Source organism: Platalea leucorodia (genome assembly GCF_965183815.1).
Source record: "Platalea leucorodia genome assembly, chromosome: 4".
In the NCBI taxonomy this organism is placed as follows: Eukaryota; Metazoa; Chordata; class Aves; order Pelecaniformes; family Threskiornithidae; genus Platalea; species Platalea leucorodia.
Window position 1 is genome coordinate 97,491,398 of NC_138826.1, and position 27,350 is coordinate 97,518,747.

Here is a 27,350-nt window from a genome sequence, read left to right on the forward strand (position 1 = left end):
GAAAAAGTCACAGTTTCACTACATAATAAGTTATGCTCTCTTGTGTGACTTTAATGGGCTCTGTTAGGATAACAGCAGCCAGCCAATTTAAAATTTTCAGGCTTCATTTTGTCAGCATCTGTGATCCAAGGGGTCATTCATTAAATTATGACCTTTTCTTTTCTGTGTGGTTTAACAGACAGAGAAGAAAGAAGGGAAAAAAGAAAATATTGATGTAAATACAAGAACAGTAAGGAAGACCCCCAATATTATTTTATTACCTGCAAGTATAACTCATTAACAGACGCTTTATCACAACAGCATGAAAATTTGACCGTAACCCTGGAGACCCTTGTTGGTCAGCTATTACAATCTCACAAAAGGAGACTCCCAGATATGTACGGTGAAGAGTAAGAGATGTCACCCTGAAATTTAAGATATAACATAGAAAATATTTTTTCTGAGTGTAAGTAAATTTCATGTAAATAATCCTTAAAATTGTATGGTGAAACAAATTCAAATAATTTCATTAATAGTTGGTCACTTAGTTTAGGGCCAGCAATGGAAAATTCATATAGAAATATGTTTTTAATCTAAATTAAAATCCATGACATTTATCTGGCTCATCATTTAAAACAAAATGTCTATGGATAATTGATAAAAATTCATTTCTGGAAGTGCTCATTTTTCTCCATTGACTAGAGAGAAATTCTGGTGAGTAGGCTTGATTTATGATATCTAACTATTAAAACAATAGAGATAATTGGAGTAAGTTTAACGCAGAAAACCCCCTTGAGGCAACAAAGAAATCTATGTGGAGTTTCTTGAACAATGATGCTCTTGTCCAAAATCAGCATCCTTAGACATGACAAAATATAAATAAGAATAAAATAATAACCTAGAGGCTTCATCCTTAAGGCTTCGTTAGAGACTCTTCAAATGAAAAAAAACCAAAAAAACAAAAAACAAACAAAAAAAAAAGTCAAAAGATGCTATGAAGATAGGAAATAGATTTGCTTGCTGGCCAGACTTTAACACATGAACTAGTCTGTTGCAAGCACTGAAAAAGGAAAGTATTAATGTAACCTGTTTGTTTAGGGAAGTCTGCAATGATGAAATAAAACAGGAAAAAAAAGACAAAAAAACAAATATAAAGTAAAATGAAGACGTCACAACTCCTTCTCTAGAATCTCTATTGAATAGACACTGCACCAAAATGCAGCTAGGATCAACAAAAACAGAACAATCTCATGAAGTGTCGATCATATAACTTTTTTCTCCATCACAGGCCTGTTATCAGCTTCCTTATTTTCTGTCTGATGTTTCTGTATGTGTTTATTGGGACTGGTTGAAAGTGGCATGACCGACAACCCGAGATTCACACACGCAAAAGAAGTGGGGGTTGGAAAGCAGTTCATTGTCCAGTAGCACACCATCTGTGGCTTGGGTAGGACCTTGGATACAGATGTAATCCAAGCATCAAAAACCATTAACTGGAGACAAACCTAAATATGTGTTTCTTCAGCATCCCTCTCTAGAAATCTTATAATCACATTGGTTGCAGTGTTACAAATTCCCTTCAGCTTATTAGTATCCTCCTGAATATAACAATCCAAAGACAGACAGAAATCAACTCTAGAAAGAGCTCTCATTTGCCTGTAAATGCACAAGTCAGAATGATTATTTTTTTAAACGGGCCCTAAATTGAAAAAACTCTGATATATATTTCCTATTCATTACTAAGACACTGAATAAGCCTCATATCTGACTAGAAGCTTACCATTCTATGGGGAGGACCTTCAGCTGCTGAAGCGCGCACACTCTATACAATCTGATGAACAGGGATTTTGTTTTCAAATACAACACTGTGCCATTCTAGGATCTAAAAATTTTATATATAGAATATAATATAGACCATAAACACATCTATATATCTATAATATAGACCATAAACACATCTATAAATCAACACACTAAAAGAGTACAAATACCATTTTTAATCTTTCATTTTTTAATCAACTGTAAAATAAATACATTTAACATTTTCCCTTTCGCTGTTTTTTAAGTCTTCTGATATTCTGAACTGGTTTAAAATATATATTGGATTTGGACCCTAAGGAGAAAAAGTTGAGAGTAATCTTCTGGGCTGTAGGTTGGAAGAACAAGACGGGGATTACAGTCTCTCTTCTCACAGGCAATATAAACCTCATACGCTCTAAGGAATTACGACAACAGGGATTCCAAATCCTTTCAGTCTGGGTTCTCAGCAGCACCAACCATTGCTTTTGTTCCAAGTCACCCAGGGAAAGGAGAAAATGGCTGACTTTCATAAAGAGCATACACATTTAAGAACTTTTGCAACAGGTGTGAGTGACATGCTGCAGTCATTCTGCTACTGCCTGCCAACTGTTTCAAAATATGACCTTTATGTGTCCATAATTAATATTTCCCAAATGGATTGTGTAATCTGAAATTAGTCTACAAATATTGCATATGTATAATAAGCATTATTAAATTATTATGCAAGCATGTATATCATAGATACTTTTTTTTAAAATTATAACCTCACCAATTTACATCCATTAATAATTTTGCTATTACAGTTCACAAATTCCTAGTGTGGCTAATTTTCTTCCTAAGCTAAAGATCATTTTGAATATCAGCTATTCATACTAGCCTACATTTGTTCACCTTTTGTACTTGGATCAAACTTCCGAAGCTATCTCCAAAATCAGTTTATTCTTAGAAAACACATGGGAGACCTATCAGGAATATATGAATACAGGAATCACAAACCTGTTGTGTTCAAAGTGCATGTTTAAAAAAAGGGTTCTTCATGAGATAACATTAAAAATTGTACGACTTTTATCTTCATGTAGACGAAGCTCATGACAAAAGCAGAGTTGACGTGTTTTATTTGTTCACTTTGTCAACTGCAAGTATGAGACAGAGAAAAACAGCAGAATCTTTACTGAGCCCATTCCAGTATCAGTCATATTACTATTAACATAGCATAAAGCAGGAGTATAAGTGGTAGATTAGAGCTACCAAAATGGATTCTTTCTGGCCTGAAGTAATGCTTTGTGCTAATAAGACCAAATGCTCTGTACATCTTGTCTGAACACCAGGGGCTGACACATTTGCTAGCCCTGCCACTACCATCTAGACAACGTACTTGTTGCTGCGATGTAATACCTCACGAGCTTTAGCAAACTGTATACAGCTGCACACAGGAATTGAAACAAGCCACACAGTAGAGCTAAATGTAGTTGCTAGCAGAAATTTCTAGAATAGCCCAGGAGGGCTTTTACAAATCAGGACATGAAGAGTCCCTTCAAATTTAAATTTCCCTTGGCGACTAACTGCTGCTGCATTAGCAAATCTTGTGAACTGAAAAGCCCTGCTGAGTTGCCTTGCATATAGTTATAGCACCACTGAAATCCTGGACACAACTGTTAAGAGTCTTTGCAAGCTCTAAGTATTTTCAAATGTGTCAATTCATTCACATACAAACTAGAGAGATATGTTATTTATATCTGATCACTAACCACAGGTAAAAGCTGATTAAAACATACATAAAAACAAACACACACAAAAAACTTGTTACGTGCTATAAGGAGAAAAGTGGAAACTATTTAGAATTAGACAGCTGGAATAATGATGGCAGATTTTAGAAACGTGGGAGACAACAGCTCCTAAGCTGCAGACCACAGTCCTCCAGTTTTAAGGTAACACAACATGGAATCAACTATTACACTGTCTAAATACTTACATAAATGTCAACACACTTTATGCACTCACAAGGTCTGTAATCTCTTCAACATCAGAAATGGCCACAGGATTACAAATGAGAACTGACCAGAAGAATAAAATTGGAAGGCCAGCTACTCAAAACTTTCTGAAAGATAACCACTGAGATAATGCCTCAAAAAGGATAGACGAAAAGGGAATAAAGAGGAAGAAATATTCTATATGAACGTGCTCAGCTATTTCAATTATCAAAACTAAGAAGCATCTAGACAAAGTTTCAGATATTAAGAGGCACTTCTCTGCTAAATTTGGGTGCAGACATTCAGAGGTCCTTTGTTTTGCTAAATCAGGTTTAACTTAGTATTAGCTAACACAATTTCCCCATATCATAAATTTTTCCCAGTAAAGTCTCATCCCAACATTGCACCTTCCCATCCCTGTCAGTTTTAAAACATGGAATGAGGTGCCTTCTCTCTCTCAATTAAGCGGTAGTACTGTAGTCCTGCTGACACACAAAAAGCACTGTCTGACCACAGAAAAGCATAAGGTTTCATGCAGTAAGGGTGACAAGTGTTAAGTTAATTTATTTTAAAAATCTAGCTAACATTCAATATTACAGTCCGGATATCATGGGATAATGTAAAGGTCAAAGATTATCTTAGAAGGTCACAAGAGACTCATGAAAGATTATTGTTCTTACAATTTCCTGGCTTTGCAAGGTATTTTAAATATGTTAAAATAAATACATGCCAACTATACCAACAGCCTTCTTCAATGCTCAAAGGTCTGCATGCTGTTCTTATAAAGGAGTGGTTATATTGACCCAGAACAATCTATATTCTTCACAAGTTTTACAAAGAAATCAGAGCTCACAGCGAGGAAAATGTAGTTAACAACAAAGTCAGCATGTCACATTCTATGGAAGCTATTCCTATTTTAATCAGAAATCTGAAACCATCTCATCATAAGCTGTTTGGAACAATGAAGCTAAGTCTCTAATTCTGTCTCATGGATTCAGCTAAGCTATTATCAATTAAGCATACGGAATGTAATTTGGAATTAAGTTTTCCCCTTTAATGTTAAACAGATAAGCCTTTGAAATCAAGGAAAGTGCAAACTAATACAAATCTGCTGTAGAAACTACTACTGTCAGTGTCCTATAGGACTGAGGAACACACTGTGCATGATCGCGCATTTAAATATCTTCTAACAGTATCTCTTTACTAAGGTCAAACTCGGCACCAGTTTAAAAACAGACTGTTCTGAGGGCGAAGGGGATCTTATGCAGACGCAAACAGCACAGCAGGCCTCCTGGGTGTACAGGATGCTATTACCTTTTGCTTGCTGGCAATATACTTCCCTTTATATGGCAAGACCACGCTTCTCTCATTACAGTTGCCCTAGTTCTTGAAACATCAAAGTTATTGTTCTGAGAATGCCGCTAATTTGTCCCTTAAAGCAAACATAAACCAACACATAAGACAAGAAATATGCTCACTAGGTATCTCTTTTTTGCCTTAAGATATACACTATTAATTACCGAAACACTAAATGGCATTATGCTATGGATTTTGGTTTTAAGTGAACTATAATTTTAAGTTTTTTACCTCTACCTTTTTCCCTAGTCCAAATTTCTGTTTATATACTACTTTTTTACATTTCACAAAGGTAGCCATAAAAGAAGATACCTACACTACCAGCGAAAATCTGAGCTGAGTGGCTAGAGAGTAGCAGGCTAGGTCGTTCTGCTCCATATTGGCAGAGGAGACAGGTCAAGTTTGAATCAATTTAAGTTCTATTTATGAGATAAATGAAAAAGATTCTTGTAGATGCTTCCTACATCAAGCTATTAAATTACAACCATGACACTAAAATTTGTAGGTAACCCCTCTCTCTGCTTTCAGTTCCTATCATATTAATTTTTTTGCTTTCATTTTAGGCGTTTTTTATACTTTATTCCTGACACATTTCTCTCTGATTTACAGTCAAAATGTTGACCCTGTCCCTTATAAATGAATCTGGTCAGACGTAATTGAAAATTTAACAAGTGAGCAAACAATTACTTGTGTACTTTTCCAGGCTCCTCTTCTCACTTGGGAACTGCTCTCCACATACATTTGCAAAGCAGTTCCCTTTACTATAGTATGTTAAACATGACCCAATGTTCAGCCGTCTGCATGCAGACTGCCACCCACCCCACTGATTGTTTCACCATACTGCCTGAATCTACTCATTGTTTCTGCTTTAGAGAATTTACAGTCTAGTTATAAAACCCAAATGTAATCTTACCATTCTCTGTATGTTCAGCTATTAACACAACAGGCTTCCAATGCATGACTGGGTCTTTTAGAAGCTGTTGTAAGACAAATATCACAACAACATCTACAGAGTAAGAGGTTTTTAGAAACTCCACTTCTGTGCTATAAAACAAATTAAAAACCACATAATGCATATTCTAAACACTAACTGGTAATGTTGACTTTTAACTTTGAAAGGGTACAGCAATTATGTCTCATATCTTAACAGTTCCATTGCTGAAATTCCATTTGATGTAGACAAACAGAATAATTCAGGTTGGAAGGGACCTCTGGGAGTCATCTACTTCAACTGCTGGCCAAAACAGACGCAACTGCAAAGGCACATCAGGGTGTTTGGGCTTTTGCTAGTGAAGTTTTGAACACCTCCAAGGACGGAGGTTTCACAGTCTCTCTGGCTAATGACTTAGCCATTCTAGTTCGCATTTTTTTCCTTATATCTGGTCAGAATGCCCCTTGCTGCAATTGTGACCACTGTCTCTTGTCCCTTTGCTGTGCACTTCTGTGAAGAGTTTGACACCATTTCTCCATGGCTAATCAACAGATAGACAGTTGACAACAGAGAGCAGTAACGTCCCCTCTCAGCTGAACAAACATATATGAATGTATTTAAAGCCAAATTTTGTTCAATTGCACTTTCCAGGAGCAGCTGATTGCACATAAAAACCTAATGTTACATTCATGAATACAGCCTAATATAATTTCCCTAGAAAATACAGTGATGATAAGGTTAATTATCATTTTAAACCTGATAATTTGCCATTCCCTTGTTTTTGCCTTTGCTAACAGGCTGAAAAAACAGAAAACAAGGCCAAGACTCTGCTTATTACATGCAAAAATATTCATGTCCACAATATACTCAGCACAGGTCAAGACCCATGGTTTTTCTTCCAACTTCACCAATTAGATTGGAAATAAATATTTTTTATGTGTAAGCAGAATTCACTTTGTCAGCGTACGTATAGTTCATTGAAAGATTCCTACAAGTAACATTCTGCAGTTAATATTTATGGTTGCTCATAATACAACTGACTAAACTGGCTTAGGGGAAGTTATTACTAAAAGACATGAAGTCAGCTGTGGCAGTACTTAAACTATAATTTGTCCAAGAACACACTGTATGGAATATCCCGTATAATAAAGTATCACCTCAGTATTTCCAAGACTGTACACAAAAGAAGCCTACCTGCACAAAAGGCTAAAATGTATTTAGATATCTTTTTGTGTACTCAAAAACTACAGAACCAACTTCATTTGTTTAACAGCTTACATCCAGGACTTTAAAAAAATAAAATAAAAATTATCAAGCTTCATTGCTTCAGAAAAATTACTGCATTCTAGGTTTCAAGCATTGATGAATCATATTACAACATCCTACATAAATTTCTCTGTTAAAGCTTTCATACTACTGCAGGTAACAGAACCTAGCATTGGAATATGCGAGCCTTGATGTTAAGGAACTGGGTATCTTTGAAAGAGAATGGTTTCATGTGGTGAAGAAAGGGTAAGCTGATCTCCAGAGTTGTTCTACAAAAAAGATTTATCATTACTCCCTCCCTTTCTAAATATAGAACAACTTCTTCATAATTGAAGTTGATACAGCATCTTTAGAGCCAAAATGTGTATTACCCTTGAATCATTCACAATTCAAGTGAAGCAATATGAAAGGTAAGATCTTAATCTAGTGAGAAGTTTATCTTAAACTGAATCTAGTATTTCATCAATTCAGCACTCCGATTTTCATCAGTTCAGTGGAACCTAAGTTTAAGTACTTTGATACGTATCTTCTTCAGGAACCATAGTTGGTGCATTGGCTTCCTCACAAGTCCTTTACCTTCAAGGGAAGGAAATTACTTTGCTTTCAACAAACTATCAGTTTACTTTCAGTTTAACAGTCCTCTAAAGCTTCAAGCTATCTGGTCAGCAGATTGAGTACACATTCAAAAATTATGGTCCATCTATACTTATCATAAACAAAAATACACTCTTTTATGCAAAGATAACCATATGAATATCTATGACTTTTTTTATCCTATACCATCACAGATGTTCAGTCTGAATTTACTTAAGAAGGAGGTGTCTAATCTGAGTACCCTATAGAGAATGAGCATTGGAATTCCCCATTAGTTGCTGAAACAACAACGTATTTCCTGCCTCTTCCAGCAATGAGATTGTGTAGACTATTTCACTGACTTGTAAAACCTTTCATAGCTCTAGGTACCTACAAGCAATGCCAGACATAAATAATTACTAATTACTTCTCAGCAGTTGGAAATGTACCGAGAAAAAAATACATCAAATATTTCCCTATCAGAGTTGTCAAATTTTCTTAAGGTTTAAGGAAAAAAAAAAGTTTAGGAAAAATATGCTGTTACTTTTCTGTACCTACATCGCAGCAGGCATTTATATCACCAGATTCTGCTGAAAGCAAAGCAAGTTCCTAGCATCTAAATTCTAAATATTTCAAAAGGTAAAAGTGACATTTTTCTAAACCAAGGCAGGTTTCAAGCTCCTTTGCTCACCATGACCTTCGCAGGGCAGTCAGCCGTCACGCTGTAAGGCCGAGTTACAGGATCACAGACAGCTTTCCAGCCAATCAAATCATGGCTGTGAGTTCTGCAATATTTCAAGCAGCTGTCCGCTTAGACCCAGGATCTCCAACATACTTGGATGCCCATCATCAAGAACAGCAGAGAAACCTATTCTATGCTGTTCCCTCTTCTACTGAATAGAGGCAGGTAAAAGTTATTTCATTTGTTAGAAGAGGATTTTTCCCCCTTCTCATCTTCATGTGCCTGATCACTAAGAAGTGAAATAAAAACAAATTAATCGAATGAATAAATAAATCAATTTTGGTTTGAGATTAAAAATTACTGTTAATGGTCCTCCTTCAGCAAAACATAGGTCCTCCTTATGTATTAATTAGCCCCTGACACCTTACTGATCATCTTACAATTTAAAGATCACAACAGAAACAGTTTTTCTCCCGTCTTTCTTGCTTTCCAAAGAATCAGACATATATATATATACACATCAGACATATGTATATATATATATATTCCGATGATACTTCAAATGTAATTTGTTTTTATTATTCACATCCTAATCTGGCTGAGTTGCAACATAACCATATCTCACAGTTATTCCAGCATAAATACAGACGGGCCAAGAAGAAAAATACTTAAACCAAGGAGTACTGATCAGTAGATAATCCTGTATAAAGCAGCTTTAATCTTGATGCTATTGAATTGGTACTGAGGTTGGTAAGATAGCAATTTCCCTCCACTTTCACTAGAATATGTCTTAGTGAAATTTTATGCTACTTATCTCAGCAGTAAATTCAACCAAATATCACAGACCATGCATCTGATTTTAATTATTTTTGTCAAGTCCCTCAATGCTGCATTTTAAATGAAAAGCAAAGGCTCTATGCAGGAAAAAAAAAAAAAAAAAAAAACAAAAAAAAAAACCAAAAAACCTACAGCAAAAGACACGGTAATGGCGATTTATGGTTTTTCCAAGTTGTACCCTTCAGCCACTACAAGGCTGTAACATAGTTAAACTATGTTCTAACTAATAGGAATTCACATTTTAAACAGAATTTCTGACAACCACGCTGATGTCCATAAATTTATTCAAGGGATGCTAACTAGAATAAAAAAACTGATTCAGGTAACGGTCTTCTGTTATTAAATCTCAACATTTGCTTTTAGAGCCAAAATTACTGATCTTACAGCAAGGTTCCAGATCCACTTATATCCTTATTAAGTATCTGATGTAAATTTAATAATTTTACCTGACATAATTAGCTGTGATAGAATGACAATTTCTTCTTTTTTAATTACAAATTGGCCACATGCTGGTTTATGTTAGCTTAATGTATGTAAGCTTAATGTTCGCTTTTGTCCCATCAGCTTAACTCGGTAATCAATGCAGTGGTTTTTAGTAAACTTGCAATGTAGTATTCTAATGGATACTCTAATAAATATTCAATAAGCAACAATTTGCTTCTTAATTCAATAGCAAGGTTGATAAAATCAAAATCAACCAGAATATGAAGTTCTCACTGGCACCATTTATAACTATACAGTACTTTTCCCAATCAACTAACACCTCTTTCACAAATGGCCTAGTCCATCTAACTGACTTCCACAACATTAACTTTTTAGAAAAAAAGAAAAAAAAAAATTTTTAGTTCTTCAAATTGCAATTTGACCACTAAAGAATCTGTAAGCTATAACATTCATATATGTTACTTTTTGGCCTAAAGATTCTAGCCAGACTCTCTCCAGCAATCATCCTTGCAATCAAATCTTGTAAACTTCCTAGTCATATCCATAGACTTTAAATTAAATAACCATAACTTTAACTACAACAACTTCTTTCCTCCACAACTGCTCAGTTTCCACAGTATTACAATAATTGCCTACTTAAACCCATCCTGAGCACTTCATAATAAAACCAGGGATCATGTGCGGTATCTGAAAATGTTCTTTAGAAAACGGATTTTTACTTACAAGATTCAAGTCTTTCTTTCAACAACAGTATTAACACACTCATATGTAGTATGTTATCTACTCTAAGAATAGATTGTAACACAGATAATAAAAGTAGAACTACATATTTGATTTTTATGAGGAAAAGACATGAGGGTTCTTTTCCCCAGCTAAAAGAACAGAATACAAAAAGATTTTCTGAGGTCACTGAGGCACAGAAAGTAAAGTGATTATTTAGCTTCTATGTCAGCACAACCTCCTTTGCAGTGTCCTACCTGCCAGAAGACAGATGACTTGGTACAGGGACCTAAGTACAAACAAAAATAGAATAGAAATTGGAAGACTTAAGAAGGTCACGCAGAGGTATTTGTAAAATGTACGGTACTTTAGTCAGAAAGAAGCTTTCTTAAAAATAATGCAAGAACCATTAAATACCTATTCATGTTACATCTATCAGAATTTAGTAGGAAGTTTTTTCATAATTACAACTACTGATTCAAATTCAAGGCAGTTCCTTCAATAAGTACCTTCTTACTCATTTTTATTTTACTAGGCTAGTCTTATTAACGAAATTCCAATTAGTGACATTTTACAAGTAGTATGTATTCACTTTTCACCATTTGAGAACTCTTTTGTTTCCATCAACTGAACAGGACGGCATTCCTGCCAAATTTGGGTTATTCAGATCTGTGTGAATAGGCTCAAACTTGTTGAACCATCACATAATACCATCGTGGCAACTATCTTTTCCAGTTCTCATTTCTGAACAGATGTCAGTGAGGGATACAGCAGCAGAGACAACCTCACGTGCAGTACTTTAATTCTTCCTCCAGAGTGTTGATTTGCACCGTATTTTTCAGAGCTCAAACACATATAACTTTATACAAAAATACTTAGCAGTTACCAAAAGGGAGTTTGCTGCAAGGCCTGAACACAATCTTATAGTCAGAGGAAGCAGTGACAGAAGCTACTTAGTATCCTTCATCAGGATAGAAGATAGGAAGTAAGCTTTTTTTTTTTAAAACGTCAAGGTATTTTTTATGTAAAAAGTTGTTTTTGTACATAAAGCAATTATGCTCTTATAAAAGAACTCACAAAAAGCTGACAAAATATACAATATTTATTTCATTATTATTATAGCTGACCTTTAAAAACATGTTTTTAAATATACTGCCCATTTTCATTTAGCTATTATAGTTCAAAACTTTAGAATCATGTTACCATTCAGAATATACAGAAAACAGCACTGGTTCTCAATCTTTTTCCAGATTACATTAGCATAGCTATTTTTATTTAACGTATAAGCACACATTCTAAATTAGAAATGGAGGGACACCTGGCAACCTACCCAGCAAGTAGGTTCCCGCTCTCAGTCACACCTTGGAGAAGGTGTTCTCTCTATTACAGAAGTAACATAACCTCCAAAGGCTAAAATTAGTATCTGTGAATATTTACAGCCTTGAAATGTCATCATTCAAAATCTAACAACCCTATTTATACTGCAGTCGCTGTTAACTCCTTTGTTAAAAACCTATTAACCAAGTAAAGAACAAGACAAAGCCCAAACTTCTATTTACCTAAAAAAAAAAAAAAAAATTAAATGTCTGAATTAATACTGTTGTGTCTTCATTTCAAAAGCTTACTTAAATTTAGTCATATCGATAAAATACCCATTCTATGTACACACACTGATCTTGCAATCTTCTACATGTTGCAACAACTTTTTTCTACATTAAGACAGGAATTTTGGAATAAAAAGAGGGCAAGATTTTACATTCAAGATATAAGGTTCTCAGCAGATACAAGTAAAATGAATTCTAGAGTTATAAATCACTCTTTGGCAACATCTTTTTATAATGCCACCTGCATTTGTACACAGTAGAAACCAAATTATGTACAGGTAAGTTGGCAAAAATGTCCATTAATACTCAAGAGCACTATCTCCATTAGTAGCAGGAAGTGCAGTTGCAGCACATATTCCCAAGGACCTGCATGAGCTGTGCAGCCCACGCTGTGATGCATACTGCTACAGCTACAATGCTGTTGGCATTCCAACTTTACAGAGTAAAACCAGCTGGGAGAAGCCTAGGCATCCTATAACTCATTCGGCAATATCTGATAAAGTTCTATATAACTGTTGGGATCTACCTCAGCAGAGCTCTTACAAAACAAAATGCCTGTTTCACCACAAAAGTTATTGAAAGATCAAGGCCCGCCTCACAAAAATATGCATTCATTTATCTTTTAAAGATGACCTCACATGCCACATAACTATGTTCTCTCTTTGAAGATAAACAAAAGCATTTCAAAACAAAGAAAATAACACACTTTTTCTGCATCTGTTTAAGAGATGCAAAGGTAGTATTCTGGAACATGTAATAATGGAAATTAAATAATATATTGAAAAAATATTCCTGTTGTGATTTTTAATTTATTAAGTCCCAGTAAAATAGTAGTATCTAAGCACTCGAGCAAGTGATCAAATTAAGGATTATATCAATTTCCCTTAGTTCTGAATCAACTTAAAATTGTGAGTTGAAAAGTTATAACATGTAACATTGAGCTCTCTTAATTCTGGTATCAATAAGGATGAGTTCAAGCTAAAAGAAAAAACGTTAACTTAAAACATCTTCTAAAAAGCTGAGGTAAGATTTAACTATTTGTAAAGCACTAAACTGAGAGTAAACAAATCATTCTTTCCTGCCAACTTATTCCCTCTGTTGATTTTATCTGACTCTAATTTTATACTTTTAAGGACTAATGCCATTCTAAATATTATGTCTAAAACCTATGTCGATGTGTGCACACACAGTGGCTCATTTCACAGCTGTGGTTGTGATGCATGACGCATGTTTCCATAAGCATGCAGTCTCCATTTAATACCTTAACCAGGCACAAACACCAGCAAGTGCTTGGGGATAGGGTGCTCATTTGTAATCAAAGTCAGCAAATAACAAAAACATATATGTTCATCAAGAACTAGATTGGACGAGAGAGGAAAAACTTTTGGATCTGCAAGGAGTATCACAAGCATAATCACAGGCTGATTGATCCTCTCTTGGGGCATCCAGGGCCACCAAGACTAACTCATCTCTTTGCTCCAAGGTTTGGCTGTTGGCCATCTACTTATACTGGACTTTCCCAGTTGGGATCTCAACAGTCACTTTTGAGAGTTGTGATAGAAACAGCACCCATCCAGAATGATGCAGTATTTCTGATGATATGAAGAAAGCAAAGAGCTTGGATGGCCCTGGTCAAGCTGCCATGAAGAAATATTTGACCTCAGCTCTTGTTCTGCAAAACACCACCCTCCCACAACCTCATAGCTATTTTCTACAGTGACTTGCCAAAGAGGAGACAGTGGATAAATATTAAGCAACCAAGTAGGATATGAAAGAAGGTTTACCTACCCATCTGCCTATCTCAGTCACACCAACACTTTCTCATCTGAACTTCTGACAGGAACAGAAAAAGCAGCAGCTGATGGGAGACTGACCTTCCCTGTTCATGCCTTGCTTAAATCAGCCAAATCCTCTGAGGACCACCGAGTAAAATTCATGCATATACATAGGATATCTATTCACTAGTGACTTATAGAAATCGTAAGTAAACAATAGAAAAGAAAAGGATAAAAATATTAACCTGTTTACATAATAAAAGCCTCATGTACCAAAAGTTAAGTCTCAAACAACTCACATGGGTACCAAATCACATCCAGATACTATATCCTGCAAGTCTTTGTAACACAATTAAAAACTTGACATTACAATAAGTTAGTAGGCCAAAGCTGCTTCTAACAAACCCATATCATGAAGTACTTAACAGCTTAAAAGTTGTTACTGATATATAAAATACCCTTCAGTATTTTCATCTCGAAACTATTCAATAGGTTATTTTTACATTGTTTAACTTCCTTTCTTAAAGTGTTTTTTGAATTCTCTAGTCTGATTATTCAGTGTACTTCCCCAAAGATTAAGAAAAACCTCAGTACAGTGCATAAATACAATGTGATTTCTTCCCTGTGGGTGTACCTAAACTCCACAAAAATTCTCAAAACATACAAAAAACCCACAGCATCTAAAGTATTACTTATCTTGCCCAAACATATAGCGAAGTGAAAGCAATCAATGCAGATGGCTCAGATGATACCACAAACCTTCGAGAAGTATAATAAGAATGAAACTATTCTTTCTGTTTTCTGATCAGACAACACGCTCATCTTCTGTTCAGTCCATTAATTACTAATCAGTTACATTCACTGTTTTAAACAACCACCAGAGCATGACTTGGGCAGAGGGATGCACACACAGGCAGAATCAAATTTTACAAGCAGTCATTAAGTGACCTGAAACTGGAGTCCTTTTGCAATATTAGGTGTTGCAAATATGAATAAATTCATATTTGTATGCAGAAAATCTTACATGCCAGACAGTAAGACAGACCATAAAGTAAATTTTAAGTTTCTAACAAAAGAAGACTGCATGAGAGAGTTTGCTTTAAGAGCTGGTAGTAAAAATTGTCATACAAGTTACCACTACAGTGAAGAAGTAGGCAAAAAAATGGGACGATTAGAAGAGATATATGACAAAAAGGAAGCCAGATAATATAGCTTCCAAAGACAGTTCTGTTATAATCTACATATTGTGCATTTCACTTACAAAACTAAAAGCTTAAGCTTAAACTATCCAAGCATGTAGTGTGACTATGTATTATATCATTGTGTCAGTTATGCACACTTTGACATTCCATTTCTATATTACATTAAGGCTGAAATGGAGTTTCTGTCGTCTGTTAGTCTTGAATATTTTCAACAGCGAAACACCGCCACCTTTTGGCTTGATACATAGACCTCCCCATTATAATTGTAAAACTTTTTTTTTTTTTTTTTTTTTTGCTACATTTGTCCTTTATGGAGATGGTTGAATTCTTGTGATCTTATTTAAAATTTTATTCAGTAGCTAGATTTCTCCAGGAAAAAAGACAGTTAGTATTACTTGGTAAAGAAACACTATTTTCCTCAGAAATATGAGTGCATAGCCAAACAATTTTAAAAATATACTCCATTAAGCCACATAATGTTTTATCTATCTTCTCTCTTTATCTCACAGTTCTTTTTTCTTGGCAGTTTTGGTGCACATATATACTGTATCACATAATATCTTACACTGCATTCCTTTCAAGTAAAAACTTGGTAATGCATTCTTTGAACATCTGAGTTTTGAAAACTTATTATAAGAATAACAATAATGCATTATTAAAAAATTTATGTCTCTTCTTCATGTATATACTTACAGTATTCTAGATTAAATATTAAATACTGATGGTTCAACATTTATATAAGCATGTATGGAAATTTATGCAGAACGACTTACACCAGTGACACAATGTCCCCACGTTGTACATCATAATTTCGAACGCTCCAGTGGTTTAAGAGCACTACATCAGATGCTTTTCTTCCCCCAGGATTCAAAGAAGGCTGAGAGAGGGGGGGAAAAAAACAGCTTTAGATCTACATTTCCTTTATGAATCTTCCACCTAGCTCTCATTCCATCAACAGGTAAAATCCATTAAAATCAGGAAAAATGTACCCAGTTACTATAAGAAGATCAAGAATTTGTTTTATTCTGGGAAATATATTTCTTTAGTAAAGCTATGTTAAATGCCATTAATTTCTGGCAACTTGCAGTTCATATCTTTCAACGCACTACTGCATGCAAATTAAATTACACAGGATACATACTTATGACAAGCCTGATGAAAAGAAGTGATTGCCATTACTGTATATCACTTAATATTAAAACCAAAGGAGAACAAAGAACACTAATTCCCAGAAAAAGCAAACTTTCTGCAGGCATCTTAGTACTTATACAAGCATAACGCACTAAAAATGAAATACATACTTGTAACAATAGTAATCTCAGCACTCTTTGCAAAGGGAAAAAACAAACCCCACACCTACAGCATATACTGACACTGCCAGTAATTATGGGCCTTCCGTAACGGGATACAGAGAAGCATGAACTCTCACAGAACCATACAGTGAAATGAGACTGTTCACTAACCTCAACATTCAAAAAAAAAACCCCAAGTAATTAATTAGTACAGCGTATCAGGAGGTACATAGAACCACACAATTATTTTGTGTGAGGTGGTACAAAACCAGGGTACCTGGTTAATGCTGGCTCTGAGTTAACCCATTAGAAACGGCAGCGGAAGGAAGTAGCCCATCACAGTACTGTCTTCATTGGGTTTTGCAGGCGTTATTTCAATACAAATACTTCTCTTAGTAGACAGAAAGTATTTAAGAATAATCCAGACTAAAGTCTTTTAATAGCTTATTTCTCAATAAGCTTTTTCAGACTCTTCAAATACAATTACGGTATCTCCAAGTTGGCCAGCAGACGACCTCTAATTTAGACTCTAGAGTTAGGTTACATATTTAATAAAGCAGACTATTGAGATTAGGCAGCCCCTCATTTATCAGTATGATAGCTGCAATGTTTGCTAAAATTTCATTTTTTGTAAGAGGTTTTCAGTGTTCACCTTATAATATAATTTGGCCCTCCACATGTACCAACAGATATTCACCTCTGAGATTCCCCTCCCCAGACTGATTGTACCTTTGATGAGCAACCCAACCCAGGTGTAGGACTGAAATCAACTGTTCTCAACACAAGTAATTACACAGTGTTAAATTTAATTGTATTTTTATTCAGTAAAACTATGCTCCCAAACCAGGATGGATACTTAGTATTTATTTTTAACTTTAAAAGCTATTTAGAAGTGCTGACTTGTCTTTGCTACAGTTTCCTCAATCACCTTTTCTTTGCTAGCCAGGTCAGTTGATAAAGACCTTTTTCAAATGGGACTTGTGAAAAAACTAGCTTTTTAACGTGCAACAAAAAGTAATGTGCTGGGGTCCTGAGTAGGTGTAATTCATATGAACAGTACAGAAGACAATAGTTCAAAAGACTAAATAATAAACATAAATAAATATGTTTAGGTAAACAGCAAATGAGGCTAGTTACGCTTTGAGCTGTGGATTATAGGGCAAACTTCTAGTCAAGTAAGTCTGCAGATCAAAGCAGATCACATTAAAATCCACAGAAATATGGTCCAAGTCTAAACTGTAAGTACATTAACACTCATCGTTATTTTATTTCCTAGAGTCTATGCACTGCAAGACCCAGATAAATGAAAACTAAAAGCTAATGAGCAGATATCTGATTATTATGTTTTTAATCAGGATTTTCCAGAATGATTTTCCACCTTCATAGCATCTTCCACCAAAGGATAGTATCTTTACATACAAATTCTTTACATACAGATTCACAAACAATTCACAGTCACACTCATTTTACCAAATGCAGGCACATATCGGCCAGAAGCTAAGAATGGTACTGGACATTAGGCAAAGAAGCAGATCTTAGGAAGCGGGAATCATACATATGGTATATTCTCACAAAGTAAACTGCTTGGTACTCAAAAAGTATCTGCCTCAAAGGGCCAACAGAGAAGGTCAAAACAAATGGAAATTTTAAACCCATTGCTCCAAGAGATAATGTATTTCACAGCTGATACTTAGAAAAGATTTACATGAGTGTTCACAAACTTTTCCTCGCAACTAAATCTATATCAACTTCATCTTACAGAGAAATACACCAGGTAGTTACAGTATTGCCCTAGTTGCATTATCCCAGTTGACTCCTACTGTTTTCTGTATTTAAACAAAGGAAATACTTTAGAGTTTAAATACATTTAGATATTGCATAATCTTGTTAACTTAAAGCACTCTAAATGTAATACCATATTGCTTGCTATTTTGAAGAATACATTGCTCATGTGGTTTTGACATACAGAATGGATATCCAACTCATTATACATTAGAATTATGTTTGAGAGAAATATGACACTGCAGAATATTTTTTTTTCTTTCCCACAAAACAACCTGACATATTCAAAATGCACAGACAAAAATATTATTTTGGTAGAAGAAATGTAAGGAAAACTAGAAGGAGACAACTTTCATTTTACATCAACTACAGTTTTCCATAAAAAAAAAAAATCATCTAAATCCTTCACAGCAAGTCTTTCTCTAACATAAATAAAATAAATTGTGATTCCACAACAAAAAGCATAGAAAGAGTTTAATGCAGTGTGTTCAGAGACAACTTATTCCCCATGACATTTTTACTAGTAGTAAGGTCTCAGGTCTAGCGAAACAAAAATACAGCTTCTGAAAAAGTAGTCAACAAATAGGTTCACAAGGGCTTTTTATTTTTTTAAGAAACAAAACAATGCAGGGGCTTCTTCCTTCCTCTAGCTTGAAGCATTATAACTTGTTTGCCCAAGTTCTCGGCATAATAGCCTGCTACAAATGAGACACACAGGCCTTAATTTAGAACTGTGGTGCAGAAGTCACAAAACATTCACTCTTTCCAATTACTAACTAATCTAATGCTAAAAGCATGCAAATTGAGATCCCCAGCCATATGATGAAGCCTCACAGGACATGAGGTTCCATAAGTAGAAGGGTAAACCCCTGCCCTTTTACTACAAATAGTGATTAACTTGATAGTTGTTATGCTGCTAGTGAATACCAGAAGGTCACAACTTATTTGCTTATAGATTGGGGAACAGAAAGAATATTCACATGAGCTCACAAGCTTAGGTACAGTAATCCTAATAATAAAGTTAGGAGAAACTGCCACAGAATAATTAGAACTGCTATTATGCATAATGGAATAGAATATTCAATAATGTTTGCTGCTGAAACAAGCGTGCTTCATCAGAGATTGCTGGTCAGGCTACTTGCTATAATCCTTGGTATTGAACTGTTTGTGACAGAACTTGCATATAAAGTCGCACATACGCTGTCATCTTCCATCTCACTTGAAAACAGTCCATTTGGTTTAATGAATTCACGAATTTAAATATCCATGGGGGGTTCCCTTTTCCACATCATTATGTATGAAGAGTTCCTAACACCAGACAAGCAATGAAACTCAATAGAAAAAAAAACATAAATGGATATCAAGATGTGAAAAAGATGTCCATATGATAGCAAACGTGTTAAAGTATACATCCAGCATTACAAGACGAGTCGCAAAAAATCCACAACAGCCAAGTAAGAAATCATATTACCACTTATTTGTGTCACTTACATTCAATGTTGTAAACAGATTACTACTCACTTGAAATCCGCTATTAACAAAATGCTAGATGAGCACATCAATCTGTGAAATCCTAAGCAACAACAAACATCTCCTGTAAGGATTCAAAAAACAGTAATTTTGGAAAGAAAAAAGAAGGTAATGAAGCAATTAAAAAGATGTTAAAATTATAAACTGCAATAGTTCACTGTTATTCCCTATAAGTTAGACTTAATACTCATACACACTGAAGTCAGCGCACATGAAAGAATTATGACAGGTGGCTGAAAGCACTGTAGAAACACAAAATCAGCTTGAGACAATTAAATGCATGAAATCTGTATTAATTGACTAGGAATAAATCAGAAAATTTGTATTTTCATTGGAACCTTTATGCAGCGTGCTTGCCAGGGTGTCAAAAAATATTACTATCATCAGAAACCATAAAGCAGCAGTAAGGCTGGTCCAAAACAAAAACAGAAAGTGGGGAGCAGGGGGGAGAGAGAGAGAGAGAGAGAGAGAGAGCGAGCAACAGAGAGTACGAGTAGGAAAGCGAGCATGACACCGAGAGATTTATTCCTTGTTTCTTGTCAGAACTTTTAATTTCAGGCTTGTGCCGGTTTTGGCTGGGACACAGTTAATTTTCTTCACAGTAGCTAGTATGGGGCTATGGTTTGGATTTGTGCTGAAAACAGTGTTGATAATACAGGGATGTTTTCGTTATTGCTGAGCAGGGCTTACACAGAGTCAAGGCCTTTTCTGCTTCTCACCCCACCCCACCAGCGAGTGGGCTGGGGGTGCACAAGAAGTTGGGAGGGGACACAGCCAGGACAGCTGACCCCAACTGACCAAAGGGACATTCCATACCGTATGACATCATGCTCAGCATATAAAGCCAGGGGAAGAAGAAGGAAGGGGGGGACATTCAAAGTGATGGCGTTTGTTTTCCCAAGTAACCGTTATACATGGTGGATCCCTGCTTTCCTGGAGATGCCTGAACCCTGCCTGCCGATGGGAAGTGGTGAATTAATTCCTTGCTTTGCTTTGCTTGCATGCACGGCTTTTGCTTTACCTATGAAACTGTCTTTATCTCAACCCACGAGTTTTCTCACTTTTACCCTTCTGATTCTCTCCCCCATCCCACCAGGAGGGCATGAGCAAGTGGCTGTGTGGGGTTTAGTTGCCAGCTGGGGTTAAACCATGACAAGGCTCAGCAGGAGCCACAATAATGAGTGCACAAAGCCAGCTAGATATTTTAGAGGTCTATTACAAACAAATTCTTGGGAATCATACCATGATTATCTTCAAATTGAGAAAATAAGATATCATTGGATGCATGTGACTGATGGATATATGACTACATGCTGACTGAACTTCACTCTCCCTCATACCCAAAGCTTTCAGATACATTCAACATAGATCACTCTTCAGACAACACAGTAAATAGATGGAATTGCAACGCAATGACCAGTGCTCCTTCAAGCTACTCTGCAAGAGAGGCATATATTCCTTATAATTATGTCCCTGTCAGACTTAGTTAGGTGCCTAATAAATCTTGGCAAGGAAATTAGTATCTTATTAGAAGAACTAGGAAGTTTTTTTTGTAGTCTGAAAAACATCCATAGGCATAGAAGTTTAAAACAAACTTCTATTTCAGTGCTACAGTCCAAAATAAAACCAGAGAGATAATTTTACAGACACCGAGATGTCATTAAAATTAGAAATGTCAGCTTTCAAGCTACCCAATCAACTGGGAGAATGTTTAGTCAACAGATGTATTAAGGGAAGAGCTTTAGATTTTAATCACCCACTAAATATATATTGCTTTCCCTAGCCACTACAAAGAGTGCATATCTTTCTTTGTCAGGTTGAATAAATCTGAGCAAATAACTGTACTGTTTTTCAAATCTTCCATGGATAAACCACAGTTAACTATATGCCCTTCAAGTGAGTACAGAAGCAATACTGCAGAATAATACCAGAGCACTCCCCTAACACTTGAGACTTTGACTTCAAAGGAAACATAAAACTGAGGTCTTGACCAGAGGGCCTCAATAGACTTGTGGAGTAGGGAAATCTAGAAAATTTCCTTCCAGCTACTGAGGTAAAACCATCCAAACAAGAATGGGTGTCAAACAGAACATTATGTCAGAGACCGAAAAGACCAAACAATGAAAGGCTAAAAAAACAATCCCTCGAAAATTAAATGCTCAGGTCATGCTCACTAGCAGAAAAACAAACAAACAAACAAAAAAACAAACAACACACCAAAACCATAAAATTCAAGATGCATCTGCATCTTGAATGCTGCATGTTGCCCTAGGTCCCAACAGAGACAAAAAATGGGGAGATGGAAAATCTGATATCTGAATTCTCTCAGTGCCAGGAGGCACACAAGGTGTGAACATCGTTCTTCCACTTCAATCGGTCTGCGGCTGCGTGCTCTGGAGTCCCAAGGGCCACAGCGCAGTCTTCTGTTGGTTTTTTCCTCAAGACATGACCGATCCAGTTCCATCTCCTCCTCCTCACTTCATTACTGATTTTCTCCATCTCCGAGTTGATGGTCGTCATTTCTGCAACTTTTTTTTTTTTTTCCGGGAGGAGGTAGTTGGCCTCCTGCCCAACCCCCATGACTTGGAGGGCCAGTGGTTTTTCTGTCAGGGTGGCCTTCCCTTAGGCTGCGTTGGTTCGCAGCACCTTCTTCAATTTTATCCGGTGCACCCTCCAGAGAGGGATCCCCTATCCACCACCCAGGGGACGCGCCTTCTAGCCGTGTAGCCCCAGCTGAAGGGAGATGGAAAATGGGTGAGTTGTATTTGTCTGGCTGCTTTTGTATTTACATAAATGCTGTGCTATATATTTGAATTTCTCCTGTCTGAAGATAGTAAAAAGAGAATGCAAATGTTTTTCCCAGCTTCCCACTCCTCTCTTCCTTTCTAGAGCAAATTTCTGGCTCTGCAACCGCACACCCTGAGATTCTCCTACCTTTGGTGGGTCATCAATGATATTCAGAATAACATTCATGAAAAGGGCAAAGGTAACTTATGTTACACTTAACTTCTGGTCTTGGATTGTAGAATTACTGGAGTACGATGATTTTACTTTGGTCCCTGTTCTTGAAGTGAGAGCTGCCTTCTAGACCAGCTGAGGTTTCTTGACAGAGGTTAAACATCAGATTACAGACTGACACAAAAGGCACAATGCCACCTTGCCATTCCCTCCTCCCCACCCCATACTCCTCTATAGCATAAAACACAAATCAGCCAAGCCCAGGTTCTAGCCCAAGTTTTGTCTGGATGAATGCTGTGCAATTCAAACTCCAGCAGCTGATCTTGACTGCTGTGAAACCTCTCTTCAAGGTTCTGAGCTTACTCAGATAATCAGAAAAATTATTGGCATCCAAGAATCAAATCCCTAGTCTCTGCTAATTGGAACGTTGCAATTTGGAACAGAATAAATTATAGTTATCAGTGGTGATGCACAGCAATAGGCAGTGCATATGATTTCAAATGTAAAGTAACAATACAAAAATTGGCTAACTACATTACAACATATGTTTTTCAAGTCCCAATAGCAGAGGAAACAAAGTAGCTGTTGACTATCATGAGTATTTCTCTTCTAAATGTTACACAGCCAATTTATATTATTTTGCTTACACTGTATACACCTTCAGTATAATCAAAGTAAAAACAGTGAACTGATACTTATGTCTTGATAAGCATAGGTATTAGTATTGGGTTCATGCCATTTTCAGTATTCTTCACTGAAATGGTGCCATAGTTGTTCATTAGTAAAAGCAAGTACAGCAAGAACCAGTTTTGCCTTACAATTACTATAATACAGCTACTAAAAACTAATAAAGCCTCTTTGTGAGTCATCAATTCAATCCCAAGAGACAAAAGGTAGTGCTCAAAAAAAGAAATCTTTATTTCTAAATGACTGGGATGATATATTAAAAAAAAAAAATCTTTATCACTACTTATCTATATATTTTCCTTTTACCGAGACAGAATTTTGGCACGTTTTGTTCTCAAAAGCTTTTCTTCTCACATCAAAAAGGTATTTGTTTAACAAAGTTGAAATTAAACTATTCTATACTACAATGTGGTCATTTAATAACAATTGAGAAAAAGATTTTTTTCCACCTTGCTATTGTCAGTGGACAGTCACTTTTTAATTTCCTGACACACAAAAGATATTTCCAACAATACCTGCATTGATGCTCCTTCCACCCTTGCTACACAGGCAACTCTATCCAGGAAAGTCACAGTTACCGGAACAGCAACAAAGAAACCTTTAAAAAAGGCTTTAATGTATCTCTTCCCCAAACCTTGAGCCTGTGCCATAATCTGAAAAATATGAAGAAAATGGGAAAAAAAAAAAAAGTTGTTATAAAACAAATTTTAAGTAACAACAACATTGTAGCAATCCAACAAGGAGCAGTTAAGAATAAATTAATTATATTATCTGTTAGGGTCTCCCAATATCCACAGTGAAAAAAAAAGAATGTGTACATGAGAATGAAAAAGAACAGAAACCTTCATCAGAATTTAAAAGTCTGCTCTACAGAAGACAGCTTGATACTTGACATTTACCCTTTAGCTAATTTGACCATTTCTTGTGATCCAGTGCTAGCAGAAGTACTTGATAAAAATGACTCAATGATAACAGTTCAGCTAAGCAAGAAGCAAACTGATGTAACTAGACAAAACCTAATTATGTATTTCTGAAAAAAATCCATCAACTAGATTGAAATAACCGATTACAGAGCATTTAGTTGGAGTTTACAACCAAAATCTGGTCACCAGCAGTGTTCACCAGGGTTCAATTCTAGGTCCAGTTCTGTTCAATATATTTATCAATGATCTGGATACAGGAGTTGAATGTGCTGTTGACTTTCTTGAGACAGGAGGCCTTGCAGAGGGATCTAGATAGATTAAAGCATCGGGCTATGATTAATGGGATGAAATTTAACAAGTCCAAATGCCGGATCCTGTACCTAGGACAGAGTAATGCCAGGCACAAGGATAAACTGGGAGAGGAGTAGCTGGAGAACAGACCTACGGAAAGGGATCTGGGGGTGCTGGTTGACAGCAGGCTCAAGATGAGTCAGCAGTGTGACCTGGCAGCCATGAGGGCAAACCCCATCCTGGGGTGCATCAAACACAGCGTAACCAGCCGGGCAAAGGAGGTGATTATCCCACTGTATTCAGCATTGGTGTGGCCTCACCTTGAATACCGTGTGCAGTTCTGGGCCCCACAATTTAAGAAGGATGTGAAGGTCCTTGAATGTGTCCAGAGGAGGGCAACAAAGCTGGTGAAAGGGCTGGAAGGCATGTCCTGTGAGGAGCGGCTGAGGACTTTGGGCTTGTCTAGCTTGAAGAAAAGGAGGCTGAGGGGCGACCTCATAGCTCTCTGCAGCTTCCTGAGGAGGGGAAGGGAAAGGGAGGTGCTGAGCTCTTCTCCCTGGTATCCAGTGATAGGGCGCGTGGGAATGGTTCAAAGCTGTGCCAGGGGAGGTTTAGACTGGACATTAGGAAGCATTTCTTTACTGAAAGGGTAGTCAAACACTGGAACAGGCTTCCTAGGGAGCTGGTCAATACCCCAAACCTGTCAGTGTTTGAGAGGCATTTGGACAATGCCCTTAATGATATACTGTAAGTTTTGGTCAGCCCTGAATTGGTCAGGCAGTTGGACTACATAATCATTGTAGGTCCCTTCCAACTGAAAAATGTTCTATTCTATTCTATTCTAAAATTCGGTAAATAATTTTCTCTCTATACACTGGTAATTATTAATTCATGACCCTCAAAGACATAGTGTGTTATGTAAAGAAAAGCTGACTGTTTGCAACACATTACCATTTCTTTATTAAGTATTTTCACACATAAAAATGCACAAATGCATCATTTCCACACTTGTGATAACTGCAAACATATAAAATCAATTCAAATTTTCACTTGTATCATAGGGGGACACAGTAACACAATGACTCCTTGTTCACTACTAGATCAGAAAGTTAAAAGCGTATTGGCAGGCTGGGCAGCTAAGTAATGACACATGGGACTATTTCACTCCAACTCATCATTTATTATGCTATCTCCCGTCTATGTATTTAGCCCTGAACCACTGAACATTCTCGAAAAATACCTACAAAGTACGCTGAAACACAAGTTGTTTGATCGTATTAGTTATACCTCTGAAAAGCAAGCTGAGTACTCGGGTACTGCTGCAAAGGTACAAGACTTTTATGTAACTGCAGTTTCATGATAAGAAATGCTGTCCTTCCCCTATTGGAAAATCCAGTTTAAACTGTTGTTTCCACCTAATGAATCCCTGGTAGACCCCACACAAGATCAGTTTGTGGAGTCCCTGCTCACTCTATCACATCCTAACTCCAACAGACAGTAACAGAAGGAGAAAACAGACTATGTCCTGAACTTTTGAGTCTTTCAGTGTATTTATATTCAAGAACACAGAATTATTTTTCAATCAAAATAATAGAAAATGTAAATACATGCAGTTTTGTTCAATCCTCTTACAAACAGAATATTTAGAATTTCACTATTGTGAAATAATTTTTTTTCTGTTGCATTTTCAGAAATATGGAAGTGATGAACTATTTGTATGCAAAATACAAATTCAAATCACACTGATGAAATAGTACTGAAAGCAGTATTTCCTTCATAGATATGGCTACTTAATTCCATAAAGGATTACACTTAGGAGAGGAAATACAGTTCTACAAAGTAAGCCATCAGCATATTCTTCACTGAAATTCTTTATAGATATTAACAGCTTTGCAATGACAAGATCTGTCTTACTACTACTTCTGACACTCACCTTCACAAGGTTTTAAATCTCTTTTACTTTTTTTTTTTTTTTTTTTTACGTGGAAATACTTCACCATAATCTAGCACTCTTGCTCATAACACAGGGTTAACTAGTAAAGAGACTAAGTGTACTTAATGCTTGTAATTCATTTATATTTTCTTTCTACACATTTCATGAAAATGTTTTCAATTTGCATCAACAGCTTTCACAAAGAATCTGAAATAGGTTGTGAAACAGAACAAAAACCTCATCAATTCAAGACAAATGTTAAAACGTTTTACTTTCAGCGTATGGTTCAAGAACTGTTTATTGGAACCAGTCCACCAAATAAGACTATTGCCTCAATCGGCACAGATTTACGTTTTATTCCACATAAAAATAGAATCTCTAAAAATCAGGGGCTTGTCTACTGTTTAACAAACTGTACCATTTTATAAACCTTAACACTCTTTTCTCAATGCACTGATTCTGAACTTCACCTCTCGAGTTTTCTGGCTGGAATTCTACTCCTCTGCTCTAAGGTCTGGCATATCGCAGACCTCCTCCACTCTAACACCAATGTCAGCCTCAAAACACAATTTTGAGACCTTGCCCACAAACATATCCAACAAGTTCTCTACAGTCACTCTTTGAGCTGAAAGACACTGCCTGACAGATGTATCACAATATGACTGATTTAGGAAATTTTTTTAAAAACTTTAAGAAATCAGATGAATTTACTTACTCCTTAAATTCCTCATGGTCAAACCTATTTTTCCTTAATAATGAAGCATGAATGTTCAGCCCATCCCTTTTATGAAATCCATTGACAGATCTTGTTATAA

The 27,350-nt window shown here is 36.2% G+C and overlaps 1 protein-coding gene across 1 annotated transcript in view; it reads right to left on the bottom strand.

Moving 5' to 3' along the window:
- IMMP2L (inner mitochondrial membrane peptidase subunit 2) overlaps window positions 1-27,350 on the bottom strand; it is a gene marked incomplete at its 3' end in the record, with an annotated part of 475,151 nt that overhangs the window by 438,683 nt on the left and 9,118 nt on the right. Inside the window, exons 2-3 of the mRNA XM_082311230.1 lie at window positions 23,904-24,041; window positions 15,913-16,016 (exon numbers count right to left, since the gene is read on the bottom strand). Coding sequence (XP_082167356.1) covers window positions 15,913-16,016; window positions 23,904-24,038 — 239 coding nt within the window. The 5' untranslated portion in view covers window positions 24,039-24,041. The remainder of the gene's footprint in view (window positions 1-15,912; window positions 16,017-23,903; window positions 24,042-27,350) is intronic.